Source organism: Bombus bifarius, unplaced genomic scaffold, assembly GCF_011952205.1.
Source record: "Bombus bifarius isolate JDL3187 unplaced genomic scaffold, Bbif_JDL3187 scf7180000008274, whole genome shotgun sequence".
Lineage (NCBI taxonomy): Eukaryota > Metazoa > Arthropoda > Insecta > Hymenoptera > Apidae > Bombus > Bombus bifarius.
Window position 1 is genome coordinate 291,789 of NW_022884558.1, and position 18,065 is coordinate 309,853.

At 39.3% G+C, this 18,065-nt stretch overlaps 1 protein-coding gene across 1 annotated transcript in view; it reads right to left on the reverse strand.

Moving 5' to 3' along the window:
* The window catches only part of LOC117212079, a 66,451-nt gene continuing 48,386 nt past the window's right edge, over positions 1–18,065 (reverse strand). Inside the window, exons 4-10 of the mRNA XM_033456559.1 lie at positions 6,889–7,002; positions 6,611–6,744; positions 5,383–5,533; positions 4,322–4,653; positions 3,655–3,873; positions 3,435–3,537; positions 1–3,323 (exon numbers count right to left, since the gene is read on the reverse strand). Coding sequence (XP_033312450.1) covers positions 784–3,323; positions 3,435–3,537; positions 3,655–3,873; positions 4,322–4,653; positions 5,383–5,533; positions 6,611–6,744; positions 6,889–7,002 — 3,593 coding nt within the window. The 3' untranslated portion in view covers positions 1–783. The remainder of the gene's footprint in view (positions 3,324–3,434; positions 3,538–3,654; positions 3,874–4,321; positions 4,654–5,382; positions 5,534–6,610; positions 6,745–6,888; positions 7,003–18,065) is intronic.

The following is an 18,065-nucleotide window of genomic DNA, read 5'->3' on the forward strand; positions in this document are numbered from 1 at the left end:
TATATATAGATATCCTTCTTGGTAGAATATAAGGGATACGATTAAATAAATCTTCCCTTAAATTTAGTAACCCTTTTCATAACATATGATATAAGTATATCAAGAGTCGGTAAACTAGTAAATGCGAAGTAGTTTACTTTCAGATTTACTCAGACTTAATATCAGTAATTAAACTGTACATTTACCCGTTCAGAGAACTTTCAAACGCGTCTGTCACGTTTTATCAATTAAGTAAAAAGGAATTTACGCATAGTTATCCTTAGATTAAGAAAACCAGTTCATTAAACAAAAATAGTAAAAAATCAGTAAAAGATAATTCTATACATTCAAGAAACTTCTACTTATGTTTCTACTTAAAATCTAGGACTGTCTGTAAAAGATACAATGTAATGTGCAGAAGTAATAGAAACATGAAAGTACTGGCCCTTAAACGCGTTATTAAACAATACTAATTATGTCTTTTGTGAGAATGTTTGTGAATTGCCACTATTGTGAAAATATCTATCCACGTAGATAGATGGCAATTTAATTTTGATTTTTACTCATTCTGAGTGTATTTAGTACTGTATATCCAAGTCATTTCATTCATTTTACTATATAGTCTTTGAAAAAGAAAAAAAAAAGCAAGACGTAAAAAATTCTATAATTACCATCACAATCATCAATTGCAACCTCTAAACAGGTACAATAATTATACTACAATTTATGCTAATCAATTCTTTGCTACACGATATCGAAATAATAGAAAAACAATACAACTTTACTCATCAAACAGCTTTACGATTAAATTGGCTCTCTAGTTCCACACGGCGGAAGAACCGTGATGAAACTCTCAGTCTCGCTATCGCTGGTGCTAAAGTTTGCCCTTTCTAAAACACCGTTCTCATTCCTGGTACAAAACGGTTGAAGGTACGCGTGCTTCATTCCAATTTCCACGCCTGAGAGTCTGCGGAAATTTCCAAAGAAGACACTGTCTGTTCCAACGCTTTCGGCGCCGCTTTCGCTCGCACCGTCACATACGGATTCTGTCTCGTCGGTTTCCGAAACGCTGCTCACCTCGTGTTTCAGTAGCTGTTTGTGCGAGCCATTGCTGTCTGTGCTGCTTAAGTATCCGCTATCTTCTACTTTCATTCGTGGCTGCTGATAACCGGATAAATGACTCGTGGAATTGCTGGTCGATTCGCAGTTTCTGGAAGGTTTTGTCAGATGCTTTTTGTAAGTTTGAGGTTCGCTGTTCCTCCTCTGGTTATCCTGTTTACAATACTGATCGAACAACTTCTTTTTATCTTTATGACTACGAGGATTGCTCCATGATGCAGAAACGTTGGACTTTGACTTGCCTCGCGTGCAATTGCTTCTGATTGGGTCTTCCAATTGGTGTTTGCACCTTGTCATCGATTCCTCGGGCAATTGAAACTTGCAGGAGTAAGAACAATCAGTGGTCCCTACGTGAGTGTGTTCAAGCGGGACAGGAGCACCGTTGCTGGTCGTAGGGTCACCCGCTTCGGCAGGACTCCTGTCCCAGCAGTTTTTTGACAGAGAGTTTGATGGTAATTTCGCGTCCTTCACACGGCGCGGAGGTTTCGGATGCTGATAGATGTCCTCCATAGGTGGTAACGGTACCACGTCAGGTTGGTTGCTCGGTTGTCGTTGCCTCTTCAACTGTCTGGTCTCTGGCGTTAAATACTTACACTTCTTCCAGGACATAGAGTCATCCAAATGGCCATTTAACGATTTGGTGCTGTTAGACAAGTCTCTGGGACACGACTTCAGTCTAGCTTCGTAGATTTCTCGAAGGCTACCGTAGCCACGTTGCAAACACGAGCCATTTTTCGACGAGTCTTGATCGCGAAAACTGCCTTTGCTTTTAAGGAGGATTTGAGCAGGTCTTTCCAGAGAGTCCACGTAGATCTCATCAGGAACGTCCTTTTCGTAGTTTACGTCGTCATTGATCTTCAATTTCATCGGTTTCCTATCCAACGTGTCTGGCTCGTATTCAGATTCATCCTGTTTGACGTAGTTCTTCGGGGAATCTTGAACCTTGATAGTTAAATGACCAGGATTCTCGGGCTCGTATTGAATTTCTGGCCCAGAATCGTCGCTACAGGCTGGACTATCATAACCGTCGTTCACGTACACTTCGCTAACAAGCGAGTAACTTTCCGATTTTTGCGAAGAAATTAGCTCGGGCAGGCTATTGTAATAGCTTCTTTCGAGGATATCCTTGTTCAGTTTATTCGGTACCATCATTTCACCGGTCCTAGTGTTAATCACAGCGTTTTGCATCGTCAGTTCCTCGTCCATTGGCAGAGCGGTGGATAATGCTGGACTCGATTGATCGGTCGATTCTGGCGAAGTAGACGACTTTCTGCTAGATTTCGACCGTTCTAAACTATCCACTTCATAATCCGTGATGTTGCCTGATCTCGAATGATGTTCTAGTACCTTTGCATCGACCATTTCGCGAATCACGGCATCCATTATACGTTTTGCCGTATTTTTAGCACCTGGAAGCTCATTGATCATATCCGGTAGCTCCTTTTTCGATCGTGTTGTATTTTCATTGAATTTATTCGCTTGTTTTCCAAGTGAACTCTCCTTGACAGCCATTCTCTCTTCCATTTTATTATCTTCGTCCTTAGGGACTACGATTCTCTCCTCTTCAGCTTCTGTTTTCTCCACCGTCTCTTCCTCCAACGTTGCGTTCTCTTCCATCTGTTTAATGAACGAATTTTCGATGGCATTCCTTACTCTGGCATTAATGACATCGTTGCCATTACTGACCGAACAATCCTTGTTCCTCGACGAATAATAGTTCGATTCCTCGAACATCGACTTGGTCGAACGTTTTGAAACGCTATGCCGATCGCCTGTCTCCAGGATTTCGCTTCTTGCGACGTTTTGAAACGTTTTCAGCATCGGTGGATTATCCTTCCACGAAGAAAGGAGTTTTCCTGTTAAACCTTTCACGTCCGTGTCGAATTCTCGTTTGGCCAGCTCTCTTAAATACTCCAAATTCTTGTTGAAGGTTTTAGTATTTTCCTGAAGCGCTTTCCGAGCTTCCTCCGCGTCTCGCCAACGTCGTTGAGGCGTTGATCTGACGTCCTCTAACCATGCGCGAACTTTACTCTCACCTGGATTCGTTTGATCAGGTTCCGGAAGCGCAGGCGTGTCCCTGAACGAGTTTGTGCAACCTGGGCATCCGGTGCATCGTTGAGACTTCCGTGACTTCGTAATAGAACTCTGAGCCGAATTCGAAGCTGATTGTTGCTGATTTTTCGTGGTGTCGCAGTGCTCCGTGTTCATTTCTTCTTCCGGTATACCTGAATCGTGGATAGAAGAAATATTGGATATTTTGAATTAGTTGAGAATCGTTTCCTGCCACCTTCCCTGATCGTTAAGTTAAAATAGAGAAAAAGAAACTGTCAACTAACCGACGAGAGTAGGGACGAATCTCTTTGCGGCCATTTTGTGCTTCGCGATAGAGATAACTTCCCGAATTTTGAGAAGGAACTCGATGGCTGCTGGAGGGGGCGCCTAGAAAGATGCCCGGCTGTCTTTAAATTATCTCGCAGTTATCAAAATATAGGAAATCAGTTTTTCACCAGAGAATCTATTTCATCTCGTATCTACAGAAGTTATGGGAAAGCTTACAAGCAACAATTGTCTGTCGAAATAAGCGGGGTTGAAGTACAGTTTTCTTCTCTGAGCCCCGGGCAACACCGGCACATCCTGTTGATGCGGATTATCCGCGGTTTCCACGACTCGTACATCCTCTTCTGGCAGTCTTTCACCTAGAATCGATCCAGTTCCAAAGCAACCCTCAGATTGTTCCATGTAAATGCAATGGGGATGAACAATAGCCGAAGTAATCTGTTTGTACATAGAAGACGATTTTCACGCTCCAAAGCTTCTTTGAATTGATTTAAAATAAAAATTAAGACTGCAGGAGAAGAACACGTTAAGTCACATTTCCTATCTTTTTGCAAGGAAACAGTTATAAGATATTTGGTATATCAATTCTATGTTATCAAAATTGTCTTTTATGTGGGTTTGGAGATAAACACGTGTTTCTACCATTCTCTTCAAAGTATTCTTTGTTTTCATAACCGTATAACACGTCGTCGATTCGCCAATTATTTGAAAGCTATTTGAAAGATCCCTGCGTTCAACAAGTTGTCGTTATTTTCAACTATGTCATTATTAAAACCCTTCTGCTTAATCAAGAAACGATATTGAAATTAGGAAACCAAGAAATGTGTTTACGATGTTTTTTTCTTGCGATTTTCAGATAGAATACTTTAAAGGTAGCTTCACCAACATTTTCAAATCCCTGTTCACCGTCGCTCGGTGGCAGATCATCGCCAAGATCACTCTCCGTTAAGCCGCTGTTCGTATCGCTCTCGAAGTGTCTCGAAGCAGCGAGCAAAGGATTGTTCTTCACCAATCCACTAACTTCTCGGCCAGGAGTCAAGCTTATTTCCGGCTCCTCGACGATTTTCCTCCTAGTCTTTTTGCTATGAAGATACAAGGACACGCTCGCAACGTAGATCAAGGCAAGAATCACGGACGAAAGACCGATGGCCGTGTATTCCGTGGCGGAAAGGCCTTGTGAGAGTTGTGTCGTCGAAGAGAACATCACTTCTCGAACATCTGCAGAGAGACAAAAAGAAAGGAGCACAATTTTAAAATGTACCGTGATAGATTTCTTTTTAATATTTACAATTATATCGCTGGTGAACTCGTAGAATCTCTCCAAACCCAATACATTGATGATATTCACTTCTAATCGAGTTATATATTATACGATATATATAATATATAATATATAATATATAATATAAAGACATAATATATAAGATGTTTCTTGTAGCCTCGCATATGCACGTTGCGTACGGGACGTTTACGACGTGTACGCCTCTACAAACGCACAACTATAACCAGAAATGCGCTACAGTGGTATCGACAGATTTTTGCAAATATCTCGGAAACCAAGCGAAACCGAAGGTCGTATGTATAGGAGAAAGTTGTTCAAAATGTTGATTTTTATAACATATTCAGAAATCATCGAAATCGTAGAGAACGGTTCTACGAGTTCACCGTATTAGTCGTTTGTAATCAAATGTTATAAATAATATTAAAACGATATTTATTGTAATATTTAATATAGAATAATATTATAAAATAATATGTAACGTACGATTGAAATATTAATTATTAGGCTATTGATTGTGGACGATAACTTAGGTAAAGAGAACAATTGCGTGCTATATCAAAGCAGAAATCATTATTTTCTCCGCGTTTCTACGTCCCGCAATTGAAATTTCCATTTTTATGAAAGAATTTATTTTCGTTCGATCACGGGATATGTTGAATACCGACTACTTTTAGACGGTGAACCAGCGACCCTGAAAGCCACGCACGGGGTGAAGACGCTGGGAAGCTTCGACTTCGGCGAGGCGTCTCTGCAGACGAGTTTGGCCGTCACTACTCGACCCTCAGCTGCCGCTCTTAGTCCCGTTTCACCTATCCACTGAAACAAAATCGTTCGAATTAAATTATTCTGTTAAAAGCAGAGGAGTTCAATGCCAGAGGAAATTCTTTTTTTTTTTAAGAAGAAGAAGCAACACGCAAAAGGGCAAGCAATAGATGAATAAGGAAATACATCGAAGCAAATTTTTCTCTTTTTGTCCCGTTTATATTTTTATGAGGAAGAATTGAACGGAAAGTGCACGAATTTCACCTAACAGTACCGTATATATCGTTGTCCACGTCTTCGGTTTCTCCGGTGCATGAAATTTTAACGTCACGTTCACATTCCGCCGTGGAACGTTTCTGTGAGCGGCTGCCTTCCAAGTTCCTTATTAACCTTACATCAAAGGTTTTACAAGTTTCCAGAAGAAACACTGGACGCCTGTTCTTCGTTCATTTGTCTCGGACAGACCGAGGGACGTTCATTAACCGGTAGGTCGCAAAATTGCGGCACTTGGCTGTGCGCAGCTGTATTTCATTCAATCTCGAAAGCTCGCTACTACTAAAAAGCTGCTGTATATAAAAATGCACTTTTTGCATCACAACGCGACAAAAAGGAACGTTGATCGTCGAGCATTTAAAACAGGACACTCTAATCTTTACGTTAAAAATTATTCTTTAGTCTTCCTTAAGGCTTTCGATATTATCAGTGTCGTAAAAGCTAATGTTTCGTTGGTCAGTGTAATTCTCTTAAAATTGTAAAATGCTTAGATGTTCTACACATTGGAATTACAAAAGCTACAAAAATGCAAAGAACACGTGTAACGTATAAAAATATATAAAATATCCAACATAGGCTACACGTTACAATTTTTAACAGCAAAGCAAAAGAATACTCTGACATCTTCAATTTTCGCTCGATATATTTCAATCATTTTCTTTCTTTAAGCCAAAATATTCATCGTATTACATAATTTCTACAAGTGGTGTAACTACATAGAGACTTTCATCTCGCTAAATATCATGACGAGCCGTGATATTTTACGTATTTCCGGCTATTAGGCGTATTCTGTGTAATTTTGCACCTTTAAATTATATCGCCTGCTGATAGTGTAATGACTTATTTTATGCAACTAACCTGGAGGAACGTTCTTCCTTCGTCACGAAACAGCCTGAAGGGTGGCTCGGTGTCCGAAAGGTTTCTCAATTCTGACCATCCTGCGCGTCCTAATTGCTGAGCTCCGGTTATACCACACACTGGCGTGCTCACACCTTTGATCGTATAAAAAATTAGTGCTTTCAACGTCGGAGACATTGATCGACTGATAACGACAGAATTACAGAGAGTATGTGTAACGTTCGAGATGATTTTGAGGGTGTAAAATTTCACAATATCCTCCGATTGATTTAACTTACCTTCGAATCGAATTTCTGCATGGGGGTATATTATTTGGCCACGTTGAGGTAAAAACACGTACGGCACCCTTTCGATTTGGCCCGTGTTACTGACGAAACCAGCCACGTTGCACTCTGCAAGCATTCAATCGTTCAAACGGAATTATTCGTTTTCTATATTTTGTCTACGATATAAAAATCATGGGCAAGAAACAGAGAATGATAAGTACAGTTTTCTCGATTTTATGATTTTAATCTTAATTTGAAGACAACTTCTCGTTCGTATCTCGTACTTTGTACCTGTAGATGAATTCACAATTTTACAGAATGGTTCTGTAGCTACGAAATATAGCGTATATTTCTTTTTTTTTATTTTTATTTATTTTCTCCGATCGATACTCCAATATGTACGAAAGAACGAATAGAATTATAAAATAGAATTAGGCAAATCGAAGAATAAGAATTTTACGACTCATTCCGAGGTATCATAGCAAAATATATTTATCGTTTGAAATCCGATGATATTCCATTGATGGTTTCCTCGCGTTTTCTCTAATCCCAAGCGATCTCTCAGGGATACCACATCCATCGACGAACGAACGTGTTCTTGCCGCACAAGTTAACGTTTTTGTCGTGACTGGCAATTTCGTGCGTATGCACGAAAGCACGGCTTGCAGTTCTCAGTCGCGTATCGGTCGCGGTAATCTGAACGCGGTGCAATTATACAGCTCGCTCGAAAATTCGGTATGCTCCGCACGAAGGCACAATGGACAGAGCGCTTCCTTTGATCAGGAAATGTACAAAGGACCACGTATGTTTGTATTTTGTCGAATGCACCGAATCTCGTGAGATGGTCGATCTCTTTGGAGAAAATTGGTCGGGCGCGGTTATACGTTATTTCGTTGACGCGTTTATTTCCTGTAAAGTTAAGTCCTTAATAAAGAAAAAAAAAAGAAAAAAAGAATCTTCATCGAGGTAACAGTTAGGAGAAACCAGGTACAAGCAACGTAACGTATCCGTAAATATGTTAATTAACTACTGGTTGCCTCGAATTTTGATATATTCTCTTTGAAGGGCTATTTAATCGGTTGTAAAAAAGGTCTCCTCGTATCATGGAATCGTCGAGGAGCGAATTCCAAGACCGAAGATTCTTAACGTGGCATGATCCGTGTCGAATGTTACGATAGCTTACAAAATATGTTGTTTAATTTGTAATTAACAGTTACGAGGTCTCTGTCGGAAAGAAGAGACCGCTCGTTAAAATGTTAATGATTCTGTCGATGGCGAGCGAATTGTCATCGCGAGTAATCTGGTACCTAATAAAACCGGTCTTAGAACGTTTCAGTCAATCTTTTTGCACGATAATGCAAATAAACGGCCACTATCAAATACATATCGTACATCGATATTGAACGGTTTTTACCTTTCAGTTCTTGTCCTCGAAGAAATCTTTAATACTAATATCGTTAATAGAGCGTTCTTTACGAGCATTATTTATCGATACGTTTTTCGTAGAAATAGAGTAAACGGAGAGGGAGAGAGGGAGCCGGTAAACTCGTGCGAGCCGACACGGCTGCAAATTGCGGCGAAGACGGGACCGGTTCCTTAACGAGAGAATGTCATACGATAATGCTTTGCCGTTTATCAAGATTTAAGTGTTTGACGTATCTACTGTGCGGTTCGCTGGTATTCCTGAAAATCAGTGGAACTAGTTATTCCGGAAAATGCCGTTTCTCGCGGAATTGTTTAAAGGGCTGTTATAAAAGAAGCACACGATATCAAAAATGTGTTACTTCTGTGTACAGCTTTAGAATCCAGTGTGTCGTCAATCGATCTCGCGTTACCAAAATTGTCCTTTCCTTTGGATTTGGAGTTAAACACTTCTTCATACTCTTCGACATTTTTTTAAATATTTTATTTTTGAGTGTATCATATTTTAGAAGATATGAAATTAGCGCTTATCTTAACACTTTGACTGCCACGACGAAATCACACGTTTCCCTCAGGACGCCATGGGAGTATTTTTATTATTCAAAGCATATAATGGCAAAATAATAATAAATTGATGATGTAAGACAACATTCTTCTCCAATGGGCCGTTTATCTTCTTGGTGGTCACGGGTGACCACCGTGGCACCTTGCTAACAGTTGATAGCGACATATTACCATATAACAAGGCTTAGTTTATTTCAACAAACCATTCGCGTTCGTTATTTCGTCGTAAGCAAAACGTCCAGAATATATTGTTGAAACGTGTAGAAGATACTAGTAAACAGTATTTATTCATTCTATATATAATAGTAAGGTGTGTGCACACTTCCAACTTCAATTATATGATTATAAAGCAGCATTTACGATTACTTTTTAAGGTGTGCTTATAATAATATTCGTAGATTACCCCTTGAAGATATGGATGCAAACACAGTGCACCGTTAGATGCAAGATTCGTTCTCATTTTTTTTTTATTGATGTTCTACTAAAAGTTTTTAATTGTTCAATGGGGCACTTCTTATTTCAAAGTATCTTCTATTTATCGCTTATATTCAAAATGCCCTAACTGTCAATTTTCATACAATTTTTACAATTGTAAGAAGTTCAAGCGCTTCGGTCATCAATGACCATCGTGGCGTCACAGGAGAAACCGTGGCCGGTCATATATGACCAACGTGGCAGTCAAAGTGTTAACGAGCCAGTTAACGTATCATTGGTCTGTACAAAAATAACGAATATATATTCCATTGTTTTTCGGAAAAGTAATTGCAACGCAGAACGATGCTTCTTTCGCCGCGTGATGGGCCGCGTTCACTACGTTTGAATCGTGCCGCGAATCATGCACGACTACCTAATCTACCGATCTATACAACCGAGTGTTCTCGACGAGTCTAGATCTTCGGTAGGTTGTCGAATCGGCCTGGTCACGTTTAGTAGGGCATCATTGTTCTGTAAGGAGAAAGCCAAAGGGAGAGTCTCGTAGATCTTTCGTTGACTTTCCTGGTCGGATACGCAGATTCGTACAAGGCGACACGTGTGCGCCAAAAGAGAAAATGCCATGTGCCTGGTGGCGCATATTCACCGATCCGAGGTCCCGACCCTGACCGCCTAGATTTATCTTTGCGTTCTACTAATTGCTCGATCCGCCTTATGCTAGCTGCATCGTTCGTAGAAGTAGAACTCTCTTTCAATCTTTTAACGCTGGAAACCGTGTCCGCACAATTGGTATTTTATTTTCGCTTCACGCGTTTGCGTGTACCATTATCGAAGCTTTACCGTGAAATTTCTAGACGAGAAAAAAGATGGTCGTGGCGTTATTACCAGAGATACGCGTATCCTTTTGTACGTTTTTCTCATGGACATGCGAAGAAGAATTGCATTAAGGTTAATATTCGGATAGGTACAGGTACATTCCTAATGGTCGCGAAGAATTCGCGCGAAAGTGCATTCGGTTGGGAACAACGAGAAATTTGCGGTCGATTAGGGCTACCAACGAGAAGCTGTTTTTACTGACAGCGTTGTAATACTCGGCTCCTAATACGGAATCACGATCGCTAGACGTAAATTGCGGTTCGTGTTCCTAATGGTTTCGCTCTTCGCGCGGTTCCAATGGAAATTTCAATGGAGACTTAGTAAGTCCATTTACCTAATAAACGTAATCGTTGCCGACGAGTGCTCGAATAATTCTATTAGACGAAACCTTTTGGCTTCTCAAAGCTCTTGCATCTTATATTTATCTTACTTTCACTTTTTCACGACTAGTTTCCTAACTGAGATAATTTTACTACGAAAATACCTACGTAACTAATATTTAGTTTCTCGAAAATCAAACAATCATTATTAACGGAATGATTTTTAATTCCCAGTATCCTGCGAAAGGATTTTTCTTATCGTTACGTTTTTCAATATAATATTAGGTTGTCGTATTAATGAATTTCGTTTAACCGTAGCATATCTTGAAGTGAACATTTCTAGTCAGAGTAAAAAACGTTTACATCGGTACATCTTTTTGCGATTTTATCAGTTTCTTATCGGATATATTGATTCTGTATGCAATATAAAAACGTAGTATTTTTGCTGTTTTCCTCAATGGAGATACTCTTATTATGTCCATAAAGGAAAGTGGTTTGTAAATCATGTTTCAGCACGGTGCACTTTGCAAGAAATAGAACGGGGATATTTTAAGAGCGAAGAGAATAATCAGACTGAAGCTTCGAAAAAATGGAACGTACAAAACGAGCTCGTTGGAAAATGACATTTATTATGCAATAATCCATAGCTATATAATCCATAGCTACACTAAATATTTTAGCTTACAAATGTGGCGAATAGTTGATTATTCAAATACTTGGATGACCTTTGCGAAGTGCATGGTTGCGATAGATATCGTGACTCTTATATGCACTTAAAGTTTTGTTTCAAATTGTATCAATATAATAGCTGTGTCTCATTAAACAATGAAATTTCAAAACATTTTATATGACGCGCGTAATATAGTTGTAAAAAGTTTCCCCAAGTGTTTCGAACATTTCCGTGAGTCACTATACGTAATTGCCATAGCCATTTCTTCTAAGTTCCCATAGCTACGTAAGATTTATTAGTATCCTCAGATTATATACTAGCTAATAAAAAAAACTGTGTCACGTTGATTCTCATTTACTATACGCATTTCGTAACTATGTAATGCGAAGCATTGAGTCGATTTTTTCGAATCGGTACGCCGCCCCTCCATCGTTGAAAATCGTGAAACCAACTACGGAACCGTCTTCTCACTTTCATCAAGGGGCCTCGAGGAATAGATCTCTCATTCAAGTTTTCTCGGTCGACGCGATTCACCGGCGTGTATCTCGTTAAAAGTGGTCGTTCAACGACACGATTTACGATAATCGATGCCAGCGAGCAATTAACGCCGGCAGCTCTCTTCTTCGGTGTCCTCGTTTGCTCGTAGGAGGACGCTGGCCCGGCTACTTGTGCCTTCTACGATCGACCAGCGGATAAAGAGCCGTTGATTAACGATCAGCAAGCTCGACCCCGGGAAGTGAGCGAACGGGACGATACTCGCCGATGAACCTTGACCTCCGTCGAACCACGACCAATCCTCGAAACCGATCTTCCTGCCTTTTTGCTCAGCGAACCACAGGCTCTTGTAGATAAAGTCACATTGGAATTGGTATGGTGAAATTATAGCTACCCGGTTTCGATGAATACCAATGCTGGTACAGCTTTGTGGTAAATTCCGTCGTTCGATTCTCTTTTGATGGTTTAACACGAAGAATGCCTGATATGAATGAACGTCTGCACATGATTTATTAATGTTCACGGAGAGGGAAGGCGCTGCAGAGACGGTAGAAGTAGAGAAACTCTGCATAAGCTCGTTTAAAGACGTAGGAATTAGTAAACAGTGAACAAATTACGATGAATTTACTTAACTCGACCGTGGCTGTTAAGTGACTTAGTATAAACGTGGCTCGAACACTGAGTGCGTGTACGGATGGAATAATTACGGATAATCAGAGTGGCTGAGGATTATAATTATTTACGATAACTATATACTGCCTATTAAGAGAAGATTTGCAGTTTGTGATCCTTTTTCTACTTCAAGAAGCGTTAAGGACTCGCGTATTGTTTGACTTCGATGACAAAAACTATCCACCGTAACTGAAATAAATTAACACGATTAGTGCTGAGGAATAAGTACTCTTTTCTTACAGAATTTTCAAATTCCTAATTCGTAGGGTGAATTCTTGCGAAGAAGAAAAAATTCTTATTTTGAAATCTCTTGAACGATATAACGAAGGAGACTTTTATCCGCTGAATGAAACTTTCGCTTCCACCGACTATTGTCGACTTTACGCTATTATGATCGTGGTTTCGACTCGAAATCGTGTGTACGTACTGGCATTTACTAGTCGCGGGGCCGTGAAGATGGTTTTATCGAGGTGGACAAGTCAAAGGAGGAAGAGATATTGTTCCTTGCGGTACTTTTGATCAACCTACGGTTGCACCGCGTGTTCTCTTGGCGTGCAGACTTCGCCGCAACTATACAACCGCGAATCTGTTATTTATCGGCTGCATAGGACACACGAGCGGGCTTGCAAAACGGCAAGAGACACGTTTGACACGACCGGTTGACCCTGACGACGCCGGCATCGAACCACTGGCTTGTGCTCAGCTTTTTTAATTACCGGCTACCACGAGCTACGCGTCAGCCTCTGCGAAAAACAGATACGTACCTATTACTACGTCCGTTTAAAACGTTTCTCGCGTACGCTTTAAACCGCGATAGGTATACAGGCGCGTACGATATCTATCCATAAATTATTCTGACTATTATGAAGAAGAAATCGTAATTTTCTGTCAGATGCTTCGGTTAAACACACTGCTTAGGATTCTTTCGATGAATCACCGTTTCCTGCATTTCTGAATTCTCTTCGAATCTACCGATGTTCGAAGATTCCAGTCGAATCGTCGAAGCGGTATTTCGTTGACTAATGCGCGAGTGGATCTCGACGTGACAGATCGAGCGACGAGAAGCGGATTTTGCGTGAAATTTGAAATATCTTTTGGCCTTGTGAAATATGTCTTCTGTTTTCGCAAAGCGGATAAACCTGGCGCTGTTTCTTCGATGCCGCGGGAAATCGGCGAAAATTAATGACAAGAAAACTGTGAAATTCACGAGAACGATGTATCGCGACGATGACACGGCCTCGAGACGCAGAAAGACTCGTCCATCCTGACGACATGATTAATTCCTCGACATTGTTCCTCCGGACAGTCCTCGAGTACACCTTAATGCGATAATCCGCGTACCGGGGTACTGTTAACGCGGCTGGATACGTGTCGTATACTTCGACAAGCAAGTTCGTCAGGTTTTTAGGCACGTGAAATCGACGAAGGATGCCATTCCGACAAATGCCAACGTCGCCAGAATATACGGCATTGCTGCATAGTTTCGACCAGTAAAAAGCTTCTGGATGTATTAATGTTCAAGCCTCGCTGCCAAGTGCGTCCTGACTTACATAATATGTTGAAGTTGACTGATAGAGGAACCAGTGGATGAATTTGTAATAGAAAAATATATCAAAATAAGTATAGGTATAAGTATAAATATAAGTGTATGCTGATCCAGATCCTCACTCTTACAGTGTTACAATACAATAGGAAGAAGAGTATGATAGGGAGCACGTTCATATTTATAACAAAGGACATTTCCAAAAGATTAACTTGGTGTGTAGCTCTAGCTGAAGGCTACAAGAAACAGCAATAAAAATCTACTTATAGCTCTTATGTTTCTAGACTTTGTATACTAAAACAAAATTTATATTCAGGGGCACAATAATATGGGCCTCTCTTTATTTTAAGTTTTTTCACTAAATTCTATTCTCTTCGTAATAGCGGTCTCCTGGTCACGAATATACGAAAGAAAAAGGTGTAGAGTTTTTCTTGAAGTAATTACTTCAACACAATATTTGCAAGAAGAATGCTTTTATGACGCGTCGTTTATAAAAGATGTGCTAAAATAAGAGCTTGCCAAAATATATATTTGTTAAAGATTTCTGTGCGGAATAGGAGAGTCGATAGGCTTTCAAGCGTCGACGAATGAGAGTTAAAGCATTGGTAGAGTTTGAGAATATAGAGAAGGGAAACAGTATTGGCGATACAGTGGAGAAAATATAAAAAATTGTACGACGTTTCAATCGTGATTTAACAATTTTGAAGTTATCTAAAATATAGGCAATCTAAGTTTTAGTTCGACTAGATCATTTGAATAACGGACATTCGTGTAAAATGCGTGATTTTAATTATTCACTAATTAATACTCGTTTCCATCTCGTTAGAATTCCATCTACAGACGAGCATAGAAAAAATTTGCGATGATGGTTTATTTTATCGAGATTAGATTATTTTATCGTGATAGTAATCTCGCAACATCAATTTAGCATCGAAGGCTATCCAGTTACAAGAAGCGGTTACGTTCTGTGCTTGTTGTAATTGAAACAGGTTGTGCCAAAAAATAAAGCGAAGATTTTTATGACCGTCCACGTTATATCGTACCGCGATCTTCGACTTTGTTACCTGCTTCATTTTAAGTAGTTTACGAGTGTAATAAACCTGTATCGAGTATAATTGGACGAAGAAGACGAAGACGATGGATAAATATCTATCTTCGTAAATGGGTTTCTTTATTCGAAGACAAACTATTTTACTGCAAATGAATATTACGAAATTTATCGATAATTCACCGTAGAGATTGCATCGGTCTTCTTGGCTGAATATTAAATAATATGAAGATGAAAGTGCGATTAACAGTCCGTCGATGCATGAAATGATTAAGAAGTTAATAAACGCAATGCGTTCCAAGTGTTTATCATCGATTGGATATCCGTAAGGAACATAGCTTGGTTAAGAATCCCTTACCAATTTCGTCGGGAAACTTGTTTCACGTAGTTGCCTCAACGCAGAACACGAGAAAAGGACGAACGTGAGGAACAACGCGAGGAATGAAAATTATAGCCCAACCATCGGTGAGATGATTCCTTCGAGCTCTACCAATAATCCGTACACGTGTACAACTCATAAGATTATTGCAATTAATATTAAGATCGCATGAATAGCAAAGGAATACCAGTCGTTTTATGGTTTATTGGTCTTGGAGAGATTAAGGTCACGATTGTGACGCCAGAAACAATGGGACACTTACCAATTGAATTTGAATCCTCATTAAACGGGTAGATAGATGTTAGCGTGGCCTGAAATAAAAACTAGCGGTTCGTTGCCTTCTATTGAAATTTGCGTCTATGCTGTAATTAATTCGTGTAAATGGTAATGGGATCGGAGAACTCTGTGCACAATAATGTTACTTCGTTTGTCATGTGCGTCTACGAAGTAGCCTGATGGAAAATAAGTTGTGCATAATACGTGTGCACATGAAATATTAGGGTCGCATGGTTACATTATTGCTGGTTTGGTAAGCTCGAGGGGTTCGGTCATAAGGTGAAACTTGCATGCGACCTTCTGCCACGATCTCGAGGTCATAAAGTGAACTACTCATTGTCTAGGACAACTGTACTATTCGGAGTAATGAATTTCAAATTTGAAAGCTTTCTTTACTTTTCGCGCGTGTAAAATATCGCGTGTAAAAAAATTGGATCGATACCTAAACGACGTCTGAGAATTTCTTTAATTCGTTTCGAATTCGTAACTGTATAGGTAGATAATATTTTGTAAATATATGGAGATTATGAAGATTAAGATTATGACAAGTAAAAGATGTGACGCGTATTAGCTAAATGCACGGCAAGGAACAGTGACATCCGTGCAGACGGAAGGAAATTACGGTGCTCAGGAACAGAATTGTTTTGCTGCAACGTGCGTCGAATGTAAAGCGCGATACACAAAGAATACTGACAACTGAACAAAATTACTGTATATAATAATGTCTGCGTGCGTACACATGTACTGTCATAACGTGTATATATAAGATGTATGTCACACCTGCTTTTTGTGATAATTTTATTAATCACGTTGAAAGGTATCAAATTTTCATTGCCATTCAAACACGAATGGTAACACGTCTTTTAAAATCTGAATAGAACTTGGAGATTCTAGGAATTAGCAGGTCATTCTCAAGCTTGATGACTTTATTACTTGTATTTTTTTCGTACCGTCCTTTGTCTTTCCACGTATTCTTCTTTCCCTTAAAATTCCTTTCATTCGCGTCTTTGTGTTTCCCTTTTATTTCTGCCATAACTCCTCTCCTTATGAGGCCATTTTTAGTTATTGTAACTTCTTGTTCTCGTATTCTCAGGTTTTCACTGCCAGATTTTTTTTCCATCGTCCTTCGTACACGCGATGCGCGTTAATTATCGCGGATGCTGTATCGTCTGAACTTTTTGATACGAAGCAGTGAACTTTAATGAGATACCGTGCAACGGGCACGGTCCTTACGTGGGTCAGCAATCGTGAAGGTATTCCATTACTATTCATAGCTTACGATCACTGGGCAAGATATTCGGCGACGAATCACGACTTCTCGACTGGCGAATACGTAGCTATCGAATCCACTCGTACTTATATGCATGCAGTGCATGCCTATTTCAAATTCCTCTTTTTAATTAAGTATATCTTATAATAACCGAAGAATAAAATCATCGTCTAAACTTTTTAGGTTTATACATTTGATGGAATTTTTCTTCTTTTTATGTAGAAGTAAGTTACAAGTATGTTGGATGTGTCTCTAAAAATGCATAAATTTTACGACCTTTTTAAACATGAAAAATAGTATCTTTTAAAATTTGAATAGTTTAATAATATAATATAATAGTTTAAAAATGAAATCTAAATAGAAATTCGTTTTATCGTTCAACTGTTATAATGTTTATTTTACTTTGGACATATTCTGTACATTCTTGTACATATTCTGTAAATGTTTGCTTATTTAAATTTCCAATAAACGCGTAAACATTGTTAGCCCATTTATAAAATTAATAAGAGAATTTTCATGAAAAGTTTAACGATTAGTACAAGTTTTAGAAAAGTAGGTTTCGTAGGTAGCAATAATTTAGCCGATACCATCATACGATTGAATAATGGCGCCGCAATTTTTCTCGCGCTTTCGTATCTTGTGCGCGCATCGAAGTCTTCGGTTGGCAGCGTTGCAATGTAACGATTTCGCACTGTCTTGTCGCGATTCTGGCGAGCCTAGAAAATCGAGATCGATGAGGACCGTTGCTATAGCTCTCTAAAGGTCGTAGAGATTTCATCGGATGATACACTGAATACATTACATCTCACTCTTTTTTTCTCTTTGCTTGAGATTAAAGAAATGTAAATCCTAGCGAGATTGCCGTGATCAAAAATTTAGTTTTATGTCACTCTGATACTCCGAGCGAGAGCCTTTTTAGAATATCGGTGTAACCTGCTTTAAACAATTTTTTTTCTTTGAACCTTTTAATTTCTAGACACGTAGAAACAGAAATTCTCCTCCGATTCATTTTAACGCTACAATATTTTCTTTTTTACCGTTACGTCTTCATCGTGTCAATATTCACATTTGCTGATGTATATTATAGTTATCCATAATCGTACATGCTTTTACATTTAAGTTGGTAGTCCGCATCTTTGTGGACAAGATTCGATAAAGATAATATTCAAGGTGACGTGTAACGAGGTTTTAAGTATAGTGCATTATACAGTTGCTGGGCGAT